The 16,112-nt window shown below is 35.2% G+C and overlaps 1 protein-coding gene across 3 annotated transcripts; it reads left to right on the forward strand.

Moving 5' to 3' along the window:
* Positions 1-63: 63 nt before the first annotated feature.
* On the forward strand, positions 64-15,882 carry LOC145208678 (NACHT, LRR and PYD domains-containing protein 3-like). 3 transcript variants are annotated; one of them, XM_080078990.1, is made up of 14 exons: positions 64-268; positions 492-620; positions 842-1,030; positions 2,104-2,205; positions 2,413-2,529; positions 3,492-5,236; positions 5,806-5,913; positions 6,065-6,127; positions 6,432-6,743; positions 6,946-7,107; positions 7,638-7,820; positions 8,252-8,413; positions 12,040-12,219; positions 15,215-15,882. In XM_080078990.1, the coding sequence occupies exons 1-14, from the start codon at positions 250-252 to the stop codon at positions 15,401-15,403; spliced, it is 3,660 nt and encodes a 1,219-aa protein (XP_079935116.1). In that variant the 5' UTR covers positions 64-249; the 3' UTR covers positions 15,404-15,882. The 3 variants fall into 3 exon arrangements, with proteins under 3 accessions (XP_079935116.1, XP_079935114.1, XP_079935115.1); XM_080078988.1 differs by having other exon boundaries at positions 3,492-5,206; positions 5,764-5,913; XM_080078989.1 differs by lacking the exons at positions 6,946-7,107; positions 7,638-7,820; positions 8,252-8,413 and having other exon boundaries at positions 3,492-5,206; positions 5,764-5,913.
* The last annotated feature ends 230 nt before the right edge of the window (positions 15,883-16,112 follow it).

The raw sequence follows: 16,112 nt of genomic DNA on the forward strand, positions 1-16,112 counted from the left end.
TTTGGCTTATATGGGTTAGATAAAAAAAGTCTGTTACATAACAGCATCCCGAAATATGCAACATAATTTCATTGAAGATACTCTTTTTGTTTGTTATTCAGTGGTAGCAGTACAATAAGAAAAGCTTCCAAGCGTGCTTTCCACAAACAATGCAAAGATGTTGGTGCCAGATTAAAGCCAGAATTTTTCCGGAAACTTGGCTTTCCGGATTGCGAAGTTGACAAATATCTGACAAACAATGAAGTAGACATGTTTCAATTTTGGAAAGGTGCTTAAATAATACAATTATTTTAAACAAAACTGCATTTTAAAAACTGGGCGAAGATTAGCATTACACTCAGCTTATTGTTAAATATGTGCTTGGAGCAAGCCCATTAGTGATACACAAGCATTTAAAGTCATTACGCTGCAAAACACTATGACTTTCATACTCTTACTAAAGCAATGTATCCTACCTGTCTTTTGTAGCTTTTCTTTGCATTGCTTTTCAGACATAGGTGTGGACAAAAATGACCCAGAAATATTTCAACTTGTTCGAGATGAAGTTTATTGTAATAAACAAAATGTGAAAGTGGATGAACTTCTTGCTTCAAACAAAGCCAGAAAAGAAATCAACAAAAGTAGAGATTTTCTTACATTGTTTGGCTGGTTGCAATGGACTGACACAATCAGATGTTGATCCTTGTTGGATTTTAAATAAAAACATCACAAACCTTGTATTTTGTCTGCGAAACAAAAACAGAAAAGAAAAAAGGCTAACAAGTTTAAATCATAATTGTAAACCTTTTATCCAATTAGTAGTGTGTGCAAATGTTGTGTTTACATTTTCTGTGTTTCACAGCCCGACAGATGGCCTGGTTGATTTATGGATTTTGCCAATTCTACCATAATGAAACGGAATGGACAAATATTGTTCACAAATTTGATGTTAAAGATTTTCAGATTTCAGAAATCAAGAACAATTACAAGGAAAACTTTGCAGAGAGACAATATCGCATGATGATGATGTGGTTAAAAGCAAATAAATTAGGTAATATTAATAACGTCTTTAGTTTTAAATCATTAATATCTTGATTATGGGTCCCCTTCTCCGAAGAGGACGCATATTTTTTTGTCCATATTTTTTTTCTTCATTTTTTCTTTGTAATGCTGGTTTGTAATGCTCGCTTGGTCAAGAAAGAGTACTTAAAATTTTGACAAGTGTTGGTTATTTATACAAATTTGATCCTCCTGAAGTTTGAGCCCGAATGATGCCCCCCAAAACAGAAAATTTTCACAGCTGTACTGACTAAAGTGCATGAACTTGTAGTTTTGTTCTTCGTTGTTGATGCAATGTAAGGTTGTGTAAAGAATTTTCTTACTTTTAATAGGATTTACCCATTTTCACCCTTAAATGCCCAAAATATTTGTTTCTGTCTAATGCTGGTTTGTCATACACATTTGGTCAAGAAGGTATGCTTCAAATTTGTTCAAATTTGGACAGATGTTAGCTATTGATCCAATTTTGATCCTCCTGAAGTTTAACCCCGAATGACCCAGCAGTTCACCCACATGCCATCCAAAACGTTTCATGCTTTGTTGGTTGGTGCAATGTAATATTCTTAAGAATTTTCAACACAGTTAAGAATTATTCGCCATAACAGAGCAACTTTATTTTTGACAATCAATTCAAAATTCAATACTTAAATCATGTTTCAATTAAGCAAAACTGTTTTGTTGAACATGAAGGACAGCGTGCTATTAAAAGCGATGTTAAAGTTCAAACAATATTACAGCATCTGTACCATGAAAGGTTACTACAGGTCAATGGTAATGATGCAAAAAGAATATGGACAAAACTTTTTTGTTGGCTTAATGCATTCTAATAATTTGTCCCTCAGAATCTAAAAATAACCGGAGCATTTGTTTACCAAAAATCTTCACAAACAGGCGTGCGGTGACCCATTCGTTTTTGTTTCCAAAAACAATCATATGTGTAGATCAAATGATGTGTGTAGTAAATTGGTATGTAGGATTTAGAGTATAGATATCTGAAGTATATTAGAAAGCTACCCTTCTAGTTTTAAATGGTTCTAGTTTTTTAAGCAATATTTTTATTCCTAGAGACCATTGAGAAAATCATTGCAGAACTGAAGAAGCTTCATCTTGAGATTCCTGAAACATTTGCTTCAACATCAGAAGCAGGAAGCTCAACTACAAGAACAGGTTCATAATGTTACAATGAAAGGAATTTTGCTAATAATGTACTAACTACTAATGTTTGATAATGTCATTTACATGACTTGCAAGTTTGGTTTCAGATGATTTAAGTAAACTCTTCCAATCTATGAACTTCCTAAACAAGATCTTGTCCTTTTTTCCAAAATCATTTCTTATATTCTCATTTGTTACGTTTGTTATTTTTTCATGCAGATCCATTTCCATCTGTTGATGGTTCACCAGACATGAAACGTCGCAAAACAGAAACTGAAGATTCAGATTCTGACAGTTCAGTAGATTCTGTTGAAGGAAACAAAGTCAATGAATTAGGTTGGTAGAAAACTTGTTGCTTGCAAACATTGTAAGGTGAGATCTTTATTTTTTTAAACTTATTGTTTGGTTCAAATGCACTTACCCCTTTGGCAGTCAACAAATTTAACAGCTCAATAACACCACATTTCATGATACAAAATCCATGCACGTGATTTGCCTGCTTATAATAGGAAACATTTATGTTTTTCCAAAAACAATATTCATGCAACTTTAGTGCTGCAAAGAGGCATAAATATAAATCATTGTTAATATTAAGAGTCATATATAGCAGTGGTGTTCAACCTTTTTTAACACGACCCCAATTTAAACGAAAACTGAATCAGCATTTTCATCTGACCCCATTTTTCCGGAAGGGAGCAGAATGTTTCAAGTAATGCCGAAACTGAAACTATTTTCATGTAAACATGCCTGCTTGATTTTCAAGAAGACTTGAGATATTAGCACTCTGTGTGTATTATCACGCCTAAATGTTAGAACCCAAAAGTTTCGTTAAATTTGCCCGATCTAATTCGCATTAAAGCTCACCAGTTTGCAGAAATCATCAAGTTTATGTATTTTTCTTGTACCGGTTGTATTATTTTGAACACAAAATGTCAATCATAGGGTTCTATCGCGTAACAATAAGTTGAACAACTTTTGTTTTATATTGACTATTGGCTCACAATGATTAGATTGTGACACGAGATACCAACCTGTACTGCAAAATATGAGCAAAGGTTGCGAACTGGGACAAAACGTATCATGTTTCGGTAATAAATTAAAACGCCAATACGTTAAATTTATAGCGACCCCAGGAAAAGTTTAGGCGACCCCACTTCGTGACCCATAGGTTGAAGACCATTGATTTACAGTGCTAATAGAGCAATCCGATAGGCCCACTAAATAAAATCTTGCATTATAAAACTGCTTTGCTGACCAACTTTTGATGCTTGACATTAAAGTTTGTGTATTTTTTACAGTTGACACCACAGCAGAAAAATTGCACCAGCATCTGAAGACAGTAGTAGAAGGAAAATGTGGTAGAGAATATGGAAGAGCAGTGGAACCAGTTGATCTTGTGCTTCTAAAATATACTGGACAGAAAGACAATGATCCTGAAAAACAACGAGAAAAAATGGCCAGAGTGGTAGATGAAGGAAATAAACTGAAAGGTGATATCACAGTGGAAAACATGTTTGAAAGAGCAAAGATTGAAGCAGGGGACATTGAAAAAGATAAAACATCAGTTGGTGTTGTTGGTGCAGTTGGAGTGGGAAAGAGCACATTGACAAAAGTTATTGTGCAAAAAATTTTGGACAAGAAAATTCTTTCCAATGCTTCCCTCGTATTTTACATCACGGTTGGCACCATTGACCTTGAGCGAGAAACTGATTTATTTGAATTACTTTTCTCATCACTGATTGCAAAGGGAAGTCTTTCAATACAGGAAGCAGAGAAAGAGGAGCTGATCAATTTCATCTTGCAGGATCCCAACACAGTAGTAATCATTGATGGTCTGGATGAAGCTAAAACTGAAAACTTACATTCATATCCAGATGTATTACCACTTAAATCGGCAAAACCAATGGCACTATTATATAACATACTAAACGGCAAACTACTTGAGAATGCTTACAAGCTGGTAACATCAAGAATCACTCAGTTTATTGATGCCTCTCCAGAATATAGACCAAATTTTATTTTGGAAATTTTGGGGTTAGCACCGAATGAACAGCGAAAACTTGCTAGGTGTGTATGTGGTGAACAGTTTGACAGAGTTTGGAAAATCCTCCAAGACAACCCAGCTTTGTTAGAATGCTGTGTAGTACCTGTCAACATGCTTATGGCTCTTAACTTTCTGTTGGGAGGGGGAGGAACTTCAGGTAATATGACAGTCACAGGTGTTTACATTGCAATGTTGAACAGATACATTCGTTCAAAGCATTGCTCTTTTGAAAAAGGCATGAACGTGGTTAAGAAGCTATGTGACTTGGCATTTGATGGGTGGCAGAAAAACAAATCTTTGTTTTCAGATGAGGACTTGGAGCAGTTTAAGATTCCATTGGCAACACAACAAGCATTTGTCAATGCAGTTGTAGATTCAGAGGATGGTCTTGCAATTCAGATTTTGCAACAAGATAAAGTTAGCTACTTTGTTCATCGCTCCTGGCAAGAGTTGTTGGTTGCACTCAGACTTGTTTTGTTTATGTCTCTAAATGAGTTCAAATCCTTTCTTGAAAATGCTTTTGAGTCTGCAGATTTAGAAAATGTTGTAAAGTTTTGTTTCGGCATTTGCAAAGATAGTGTGTTTAAAAAAGCCAGACGACTTTCTCCTGCAGCACAAGTTGGTGAAATAGAAGAGAAGAAAAAGTTTCTTGGTTCAATTGCTGAATCCAAAGCAAAGAAACTATCAGCGAGTGTAATTAAAAGTGATGAAGAACATTTCATGCAACAGTGGTTTCATCTTTTTGCATGTTTGAATGAACTTGGCAGTGATGATATTAGCTTACCCGTGACCAAACTTCTACCAACAGTTGCTAACATGAGGGGTTCTGTATTTTCATCTGATATCACAAACATGGCTTCACTTTACAAACTTAACAATACCACTCTGAATTTGAAAGATGTTCGGCTGTCATTTGTTGGAAATGCTTTGCAGAGTTTTGGAAAATTTGTGAAAGAACACAGAGTTAAAGTTAGTATGATAACTAGATATTGTCAACATGTTTCAGTATTAGTTCCTTTGCCCCACCGCGGCTATATACTTTGTAATATACAATTGTAATTATTTGTTCTGGTGAAGCTACAATTAAAACTTAATTTGTACAAACCGATTCAATTGATGTATTTATATGTTTGTATCATTTTTAAACATATTTAAACTCAATGACTCTTGAAATCAAAATGGTAAAATCAAAAAACAATTTTTTATAACATTATACTTTTTTAAGCTTGAAGAAAGTAAGTTGCAGTAATTGATAATCACCAAACTGTAACTATAGTTTAAAATAATGCATAAAAATTACCCCATGCTTGCAGTGAGGAAAAATGTTGAGTTTAAATAAAGTGTTAATTTCATTTAAACATTTGTATTTTTTCTAAATTAAACATTTGCAGTTGAGGGGAATCCCCACAGTTTGGTGTCACTTGTTTTAAAATACTTGTAATGTTGTGGTTGCACTTTTAGTTAATTAATATCGGTTGTGTCAGGTTAATTGCTCATTTATCAACATTTGCTTTGTTAAATAAAAGTTTTTCACCTGTTCGTCCTTCGATGAATTCGTCTTACGACAGTGTCCTGATGAACAACTGCAGTTCGCTGGAAGCTTCCTTCCTCATGTGGAGAGATTTCGAATTTATCCATTTGGTTCCCTTCGTGATTCAACAGACAGGAGCAGAAAGGTTTAAAATTTATTGATAATAAAGGGGTTGTCATTAAAAATTTTTTATACAAATTATACAAAAGCACTACACTAGTAACACAGAAGCAAGAACTGCCTGCAAAACTTTATGTTTAGAAATACACCAATATAAAAACATTATTTTTCTACAGAATGTATTAACATTGGCTAGAAGCATTAAAGATGGACTTCTGCAAATTGATCACCCACATCAGGTTTGCTATACTTAATAATATTATCTTTGGATGAATACAAATAGTTTCAATCACATTTGACCAGACACCAAGCACTGCAACAACTTAACGCTGAAAACTCTATTTCTGGTTCAGTCCAGTTTGTCTGCTTCAACTATATTTTATCACCTAACTGTACAATATACATTTGAAAAAAAGAAAATTTGTATTTTTAAGAAGTTACCATTTTCCCCAATATATGTTAAAATGATAAAACCACTAATAATGAGGAGATTATAATGTTTTTTTTGTTTACTTATAATTACTTGTTTTTATGTTTTAACAGATAAAGAGCTTGGAGTTGGGACACATACCTCTTGGAGATGAAGGTGTGAGCATACTAAGCAGTGGGGTGGGCAAAGTAGCTGAACTTGATATGGAAGGCATTGGCATGACATCAGTTGGTGCTGTTAAGTTGGGTGAACATCTTGAGATGGAAGCTATATTGGATATCAGTGGCAATGAAGTGGGTGACATTGGAGCCTGTGCAATTACCAAGTCAATCCACAAATTGAAAAGACTTGTAATGCGTGATTGTGGAATCACATGTAAAGGAATGCCAGGCATCACTCAAAACATCCTAAACTCTCAAACTAAGGTATGTCACTGTTACTTTTGATGATAATTTCACAGAAATGTTTTTAATTAACTTTAGTATTGCTTGATTGTGTTAGAATATAAGTTAGAATATAAGATATTTGAGTTTTAATAACTGTTCACATTTTAGTTTTTAACTGTATTAGGATTCTGTGGTTTGTTTCTACAAAATAGTTATAGACCAACTATTTGTTCCTGCTTAGATTCCCTGCTTGGGTTTGTCAGAGAACAAGTTTGGTGATGATGGGGCCCAGGAGCTTGGAAAATGTTTGCATCTGATGGAGAAACTCATCTTGTGTGATTGTGACATCACTTCCACTGGTGCAAATGCATTGGCTGGGGGGTTATCCAAGTTACAGACACCAGTAAGTTCTTGAAAAGACTATAAAACTTGGATTACAATGTTTGTTTTAACTGCTAAAGTGAGTTTATATTTATTGCCATAACATATTTGTTGTACTGGGTGTATTTTAGATCATATAAGTTTTCTTGTTGTAATAAAATATAGAGTATATTTAAGCCCTTGTGTGATTTCACTGATTTTAATTTCTGAACTCTTTACCTTAAGGAGTCGTTTCGTTTTTGTGTTTTGAAATATATTATATGCATTTGTTTGTGCAAGACATCAACTGAACTTGAAGCAGGGTACAATACAGTTTTCAGAATTTTAAGTGATTTTTTTTAACATAACTCTGTTGGCATACTAATATGTAATAAATCATAGTGAAAAGTAATGAATCAAAAACACGTATTATGTTATCTGGGGCAAACTTTCTATCAACTAAACTATCAGTTTCAATTGTGACATAATGAAACAAATAGCAGTAAAAGAACTCTAGTGTTTACTTGAACTTGAACAAATGTGCATTTCTTTTATCTTTTTTCTACCGTTTAGATACATAAACTTGACCTGGGTGACAACCCAATCGGTGACCTTGGTGTTGCAGCAATGTCAAAATGTTTGAGTAATGTCAAGTCACTTGGTTTGGGTGGTGGCAGATATGTTGACCGTGGTTGTGGAATAACATCTGATGTAGTTTCTCATATCGCTTCAGGTTTGCTGTCACTCCAAGAACCGGTGAGATGACAGTTGGTTTATTTGTTTAAAGTGTTGCCATCAAACATCATATGCACCTAAATTATGTTACCCTGTGTTGTAATTTGATTTACAAACAAAAATCTCTTTCTACTTTCCACACTTTGGTGCAACAAATTCAAGTCAGCACTGGGGTTGACCTGATACCCCATTTTGATTCGATATCCGATACTTTAGTGACTAAATGTAAAACTGTATTATACAGAGCTTGTCCAGATTATATGAGCAACAGAACAAAGTTGCAATCTAAAATAATCTAACTATTATTGTTGTTGTGTAGGTTTGCATAAACTATTTCAAAGCAGCGTTTGGTGTCAGTTTATGAAGCACTGTAATGGTCTGTGTCCTGGCATCTCACATTGCTTGTATATATGCAGCATGTGTGTAACATGTATGTTTAATTTACTTTATAGATGGACAGCTTGTACTTGTCATACAGCAAGTTTGGTGATGATGGGACAAAGAAGCTTTCCAAATGTTTGCATCAAGTGAAGAGACTTGACTTGCGTGGATGTGGAATCACATGCACTGGAGTAGCAACATTGGCTGGTGGATTGTCAACACTACAAACACCGGTAAGTTATTGTAAAGTCTGACAAATTTGAACACACACTTGTGTACTCAATTAACACAGTTTGCTGTGTTTGTTGCCTTGACTACATTTTAAAATATACACCCTACACCCGAACCTTGGACTGCATTATAAAATGTCGATTTAAATTGTTTTCATAATCTATTGCCACATTTACATATCCACACATAAGCGTTTGTTTTCTTGTTTGCGTACATTAGTATTCCCTGAATTGCCCATCCCTATTGTATGCCTAGGGTTGGTTGTGTTAATAGTTTTGGTATACTCTGTTGGAATTTTAAGGATTCGCCAAAATCAAAATGCCTAACATGTTAATTAAAAAATTTGAAGTTTTCTTTTTTGGTGTAGCAGAGCAATGCTTTTTAAATTGTTTAAATTTCTTGGTTCAGAGCAGGGTTCACTAACCCAGTGCTCTTCAACCTTTTTCCCGTTGTATACCTTTTACAATTTTTAAGCAACTTTGTATACCCTACACATAGCAATTTATAATTGTCCATAGAAAGTAACAGTCTACCAATAGGTAGACTACTTGCCTGGTCGCGTGAATTATTGTCAAACAAAAGGTCAGGAGTAGACAACCTGTGGCCGTGAACATGTTAACTAAAATATTTGGTGCAGAAGCCGCATGTTTGAGACTTTTTGTAAACATATTATGGGTAAACAATGCGAAAACAGGCATCATTAGCGTCACAATTTAGATGGTGACGTTATAAACAGTAAAGTCTGATCCCTAGACTGTTCTACGTAGCAAGCTACAAATTAAATTGGCCATCAGGCACTATTAATAAGGATTTACGATGCAGCCGTCACAGCGGAAAGGTTGTGCACCCCCTGTGCTCTGTCCAGGAAATTTAGCATACAAAAGTGTGTAAACTTTTGTTGATTTAATGGCTGGCTTGTTGCTGCATTCTTTCAGCGATGTGGACATGTGGTGTGGTGTTGACTTGTTCTCAATTTTTTGTATTCGCAATCCTTTACTCCAGGGCTTTTAAAAGTAAAATTTCAGAAAGTACATTGTTCAACCTTAACAGACTCCAGGGATGTGCTTATTTGCTTCATAATTCACATTATTGATGCAACAATCCCAACCTGATGCAATAATATTTACAGCAAGCAGGTCAGTCTCACATAGGTCACCAGCATGCTATGCCTTCCTGCATTTAATAAAAATAGTGATGTTTAGTAACACTGACCCACAGCTGTATTCCCTTCGTATACCTTTCTTCAGTCATACCCTAGTTTTAATGTGGTATACACTTGGGTATACAGTATACCTGGTTGAAGAGCACTGCACTAACCTGTGGGCCAGGTGCCACATGCCACTTTTTGTGGCTGCAAACACTAGGTATATGTGTTTGAAAATTATGTTGTATAATGGTTAATTTGGACTACTGCAACTTTTTGGGCCAATTTGCTTATAACGTAGAGTCAAGACCTCATATGATTATTATGGGTCCCCTTCCTTGAAGGGGACACATCTTGATTTTACTCGAATTTTTTTTTCTTTTTTTTCTTCCCTGAAGTTTGTCCACCCCATTTTGCCCTGAAATGTTTGATGGATTTGGATGAAACTTTCACAGATGGTAGATATAGTTATGTAGATGTGCCATCTGCTTCGTTTGGAATGATAACCCCAGTATTTACCCCGCTAGCCCCCAAAATGTAAAATGTGGTTGGTGCGCACCACAAACGTTAGTTTTCTGCTAGCCATCAAAGTGTAAAATGTTGTTGGTGCGCACCACAAATGTTAGTTTTCTGAGGTGTTATAAAGGCAACCAGACATTTGTTACTTGGGTTTGTGGGTTTGTTCAAGGATTTTTTGCAGTACAGCCTCATGACGTCAGAAGCATTGACGAATGTTGCTAATAACGCCTCTAGTGGTCAAAATGTTAAACATTGTCAGAATTGGATAAAAATTTACATGACTGTTGATTGGGTCATTGTGGTTTCGTATTTTATACTTTTGGGTTTTGAACCCCATCAGTTACCCCACTAACCCCTAAAATGGGTCAGTTTTTTAAACGGTGTCGGAATTAGATGAAATTTTGACAGCTTGTATAATTTGTCATTTTTAGGTTTCAATTGTTGTGTTTAACCCTGTAGCCCCAATATTTACCCCTCTAGCTCCCTAAAAGGGTGAATTTGTTAAACATTGTCCGAATTGGATGAAATTTGGACAGCTTATAGAGTGTGCTACTTATAGTTGTTGTTTGTTATGTTCAACTTTGTTGCCCCAACATTTACCCCACTAGCCCCCCAAAATGGGTCAATTTTTTAACAATGTCAGAATTAAATGAAATTTAGACAGCTTGTAGAGTGTGCATTTGTAGGTGTAGAATGTTGTGTTTTACCCTGTTGCCCCAGCATTTACCCCACTAGCCCCCCAAAATGGGTCAATTTTTCAAACTATGTCTGAATTAAATGAAATTTGGAGAGCTTGTACAGTGCAATATTTATAGGTGTTAATTATTGTGTTCAACCCTGTAGCTCTATCATTTACTCCACTAGCCCCCAACAGTCACGTGCAATTCGCGCTGATTTGTGTTATAGGAGCTGATTGTTGTGTTTTAGCCTTTTATCTCACTGTTTAACACTTTTTTTCTCAGATAGACCATAAAATAGAAAAACCTTCAAAAATGTATAAATGGACTGAATTTGAATAGTTTGTTCTCCATAAAGCATATTTATTCAGGCACAGTCCCGATCACTGTGTTTTACCTTACAACACCCGACTTTCTCATGGTTATCTCTTGAAATGTATTATCTACAACTTTGCATGTGTGGGGGACCCATGAGTTTTTGCTTGCAGAAACAACCAAGGTTATAAAAGACAATTGAAAATATGGGACCTAATATAAAATTAGTGTAGAAAATATGTGTTATAGTGTATATGCAAGGGCAATATGTGCTAAGCCACCCTTCTAGTATATATTTTTTTTTTATCTAATAGGTTGTTTCTTTTTTGGATAAGATATCTATTGAAAAATCTTATTAGCATTTATTTGCATAACACAGGGGTTCCCAACCTGTGGTACGCGAAGGTTTTTTAGGTGGTACGCGAGTAGCTTCCGCTTTTTTCACAAAAACTTGGATTCAAAGCTTTATATTTCGTTTATCTGGTTTTGTTGACCAATTGGTGGACAGTAAACAAAAATCTCATTAAATTTAGTTGTGGTGCTTTAGTGTTATTTTAGTAGGCCAATATTATTCTTATGAATAAAATATGATTCGATCAAACTAGTTGTTCTGCAAAAAGTGGTACGCGTTGCAGGAAAGAGCGTCCAAGTGGTACGGGAGCATAAAAAGGTTGGGAACCCCTGGCATAACACATTAACTTAACTTGAAGCGTAGCACAATAAACTTTAGTGTTTTGGGTGATTTCTTTTAGTTTGAAACATAACACTGATAGCATACTCACATGCAATAAATCATATTGCCAAGTCATGAATCAAAAACTCATAATGCTATCTGAGGCAAACTTTCTATCAACTAAACTGTCAGGTTTAATTGTGACATAATAAAACAAAGCACAGTAAAACCATTCTAGTGTGAACTTAATTTACTTGAACAAATATTTTAACTATATCTTATATTTCTGCTACTTTTTAGATGGATGAACTTGACCTGGGTGACAACCCAATCGGTGACCTTGGTGCTGCAGCAATGTCAAAATGTTTGAGCAATGTCAAGTCACTAGGCTTGGGTTTTATATATGCTAAGCGTGGTTGTGGAATAACGTCCGATGGAATTTCTCATATCGCTTCAGGTTTGCTGTCTCTCCAAGAACCGGTGAGATGACAGTTGATTCATTTGTTTAAAGTGTTGACATCAAACATTTTATTCACCTAAAGCAGGGGTGGGGAACCTGCGGCCCGCTTGCCTTTTTATTGTGGCCCCCGCAAAATTTTTGTTAAAGTATACAACACAACATAAAAAACAATGTAATGTTTATGTACAAATATTTCCTAGAAATGTCTTCGCCATTATTGGTGAATATATTTAATATCTCCCCATTTCATATTATGGCATTAAACTTATCACAAAAATACTACTCATTCAATCGCTTGCTATAATTGTGACATAACAGTCACTTGTTTGCCTCTTGTTGCAGTAACAAATCATTTGTCATGTGGTGTTAGTTTTATTTTTGTTTGTAGAGCTATTAGCATGTGATCCTTATATTGTTACTTAAAACATATTCTTTTAAAAAGCTAGGGTGTTTCAACTCTTATTTTTGGGTCAAAATAACTGATAAACCTGTATGCCTTGTTTGTCGCAAACATGTAGCAGCAAAGGAAAAATCAAATCTGGAGCGATGAAATAGAAAACCACTTGTGCGCTTAAGGCATTTTTACACGGAATTTAAAAATAAATAATTATTTACCCTGCCCGAAAATGTTGTGCAATTCATGTGGCCGTAAGTAGATTCCCCACCCCTGACCTAATGTATGTTGACCTGTGTTGTAATTTATTTTACCAACAAAAATCTTTTTTACTTTTTCACACTTCAGTGCAACAAATTCAAGTCAACACCAGGGTTGACCTGATACCCCATTTTTATTTGATACCCAAACTTTAATGACTACACATAAAACTGCATTATTTACTTTAAAACTCATTGATATTCTGACCAGAGCTTGTCCAGATTACATGGGCAACAGAACAAAGTTGTAATCTAAAATAATCTAACTATTATTTTTGTTGTGTAGGTTTGCATAAACCATTCCAAAGCAGCGTTTAGTGTTAGTTTATGAAGCACTGTAATGGCCTGTGTCCTTAGTTGAGGCCCAATAACTTAATAATACAGAGTAGGCTTTTTGACAAGTGTATGGTTTTGATTTTAAAAAACATCCACTTTTTTGACAATCCTAAAAATTACCTAGTTTTTAAAAATGTTGGTTCAGCATTATCCAATACCATGCATAGTGTTATGTATCAGCGGTGCTACATTATTATTGGACCAACCCTAGTCAGCACTGGTAAAAAAAAGTATTTTTAGCTAGTTGGAGAACACTGGGGTGCATTAGAAAGTAATCTGAATTGAAATGTTTAATTTCCATTAATACATTTGTAAATAATTTAAACTGTGTGTTTATTATGGGTCCCCTTCCCTGAAGGGGACACATATTGATTTTACTCGAATTGTTTTGTTTTCTTTTCTTTTTTTTTCTTCCATTTTTTTTCTTCCCAAAGTTTGTCCGACTCGTTTTTCCATCAAATGTTTGATGGATTTGGCTGAAATTTACACAGATGGTAGATATAGTTATGTAGATGTGCATCCCACTTTGTTTTTGTTGATAACCCCAGTATTTACCCCGCTAGCCCCCTAAAATGGGTATTTTTTACCCAAAGTTTGTCCGACTCGTTATTCCATCAAATGTTTGATGGATTTGGCTGAAATTTACACAGATGGTAGATATATTCATGTAGATGTGCATCCCACTTTGTTTGTGTTGATAACCCCAGTATTTACCCCGCTAGCCCCCTAAAATGGGTATTTTTTACCCGAAGTTTGTCCGACTTGTTTTTCCATCGAATTTGGCTGAAATTTACACAGATGGTAGATGTAGTTATGTAGATGTGCTTCCCACTTTGTTTTTGTTGATAACCCCAGTACTTACCCTGCTAGCCCCTAAAATGTGTGAGGTTTTAAACAGTGTCAGAATTGGCTGAAATTTGGATTTCTTGTATAGTATGCCATTTATAGGTGTCGATTGTTGTGTTCAACCCTGTAGTCCTAACATTTACCCCATAATCCTCTAAAGCAGTGGTTCTCAACTGGTGGTCCATGGACCACTAGTGGTCCATGATGACTTTTTTGGTGGTCCACAGGAAGTCCACTGAATTTGGTTATAAACTGGAGAAGATTGTATATTAATACTAAAAGAAGGTCAAGGAATTCCAGTTCAAGCCAAAAATGTTGCATATACTTACATCAACCTCATTAAAAAAGAGAATGGTCCATGATATTAGTTATATTGGGCCAGTGGTCCATGGCCTGAAATGAGTTGAGAACCACTGCTCTAAAGTGTAAAACGTATTTGTATGTTACTGGGCACCACAAACGAAAGATTTCTTTGGAGCAAGGGCAAGCAGTTGTATGTTGCTCGTTGGTGGGTTGCTTGGTGGTCGTTTTTGCGCCATGGAGTTAGGGGCTTGTTAACAGCCCTATGACGTCAGAAACATTACCGGTTGTTGCTCAAAACGCCTCTAGTGGTCGAAATTTTAAACATTGGCGGATTGGGCTGAAATTTTGCAGTACTATTGATTGAGTCATTGTGGTTTTTATATCTTTTTAGTTTGTGTATCGAACCCAATTAGTTGCCCTACTAGCCCCCTAAAATAGGTCAGTTTTTTAAACTGTTAAATAGGACATACTTCAAACAATATCTGGGGTGAATCTAATTTTGTAGTTTGTATTCTACATAGTATTATTATTTAAGCCCAGTGCCGATCACTGTGTTTTACCTTACAACACCCGACTTTCTTACGGTTATCTCTTGAATTGCATTATTTTCAACTTTGCATGTGTGGGGACCCATGAGTTTTTGCCTGCAGAAACGACTAAGGTTATAAAAGACGGTGACTAATATGGGACCCAATACAAAATAAGCATAGGAAATATATTTATGTTTTAAAATAGGTTATAGTGTATATGCAAGGGCAATATGTGCTAAGCCACCCTTCTAGTTTTTCCTACATTTTCTTACAAGCAGCTCTCAATGCATGTATATATATATATGTGCAGCATTGATATAGCATGTATGTTAAATTTAATTTTTAGATGCAGTACTTAAACTTGTCATACAACAAGTTTGGTGATGATGGGGCAAAGAAGCTTTCCAAATGTTTGCATCAAGTAAAGAGTCTTGCCTTACGTACATGTGGAATCACTTCCACTGGAGTAGCAGCATTGGCTGGTGGATTGTCAACACTACAAACACCAGTAAGATATATCTGTTATAAAGTCTGATAAACTCAAAGACACACTTATGTACTCAATTAACACAGTTGGCTGTGTTTATTGCCTTGGCTACCACTTTTAATATACACCCTATACCAGAACATTGAACTGTATTGTAAAATGTCGATTTAAATTGTTTCAAAATGTATTGCCTCATTTACATGTCAACGCACAAGTGTTTGTTTTCTTGTTTGAGTGAAGTAATATTACCTGGATCACCCATCCCTAGTGTATGCCTAGGGTTGGTTGTGAAAAAGTTTTGTTTTATTCAGTTGGAATTTAAAGTGTTCACCAGAATCTAAATGTTTAACATGTTAAATATAAAATTTGAATATAACATATTTTCCTATTTTCATTAAAATAGAGCTGTGCTTCTCAAATTGTTTAAATTTCCTGGTTTATAGCAGGGTTCCATAAATGACTTTTTAATATGCTTGTGTGCTCTAAACATTAAAGTATATGTGTTGCAAAATTATGTTGTATTATGGTAAATTAAACATTTTTCTTGCAAATGTGTTTATTGCCTTCATTGATTGGCAACTGCTGGTGTAAAGTTAGTTGATATGCCACAAACGCATTATGACATGTACAATACAATAAGCAAAACCTCATAAACACAGCAACGGCCCAAAAACAGTTACTAAATTGTCAGAATGAGCATTAAAAATAATTTTCGATTATTTTTAATCTTTTAATCTCCCATAACACTTTTATACAC

Source organism: Phallusia mammillata, unplaced genomic scaffold (assembly GCF_965637545.1).
Source record: "Phallusia mammillata unplaced genomic scaffold, kaPhaMamm4.hap1.1 HAP1_SCAFFOLD_331, whole genome shotgun sequence".
Taxonomy (NCBI): Eukaryota; Metazoa; Chordata; class Ascidiacea; order Phlebobranchia; family Ascidiidae; genus Phallusia; species Phallusia mammillata.

Excerpts from the sequence above, each read along its gene's own strand:
- LOC145208678 (XM_080078988.1), top strand. Across the intron at positions 2,206-2,412 it reads AAGCTCAACTACAAGAACAG|ATCCATTTCCATCTGTTGAT; the intron begins GTTCATAATGTT and ends TTTTTCATGCAG. Across the intron at positions 12,220-15,214 it reads TGCTGTCTCTCCAAGAACCG|ATGCAGTACTTAAACTTGTC; the intron begins GTGAGATGACAG and ends TTTAATTTTTAG.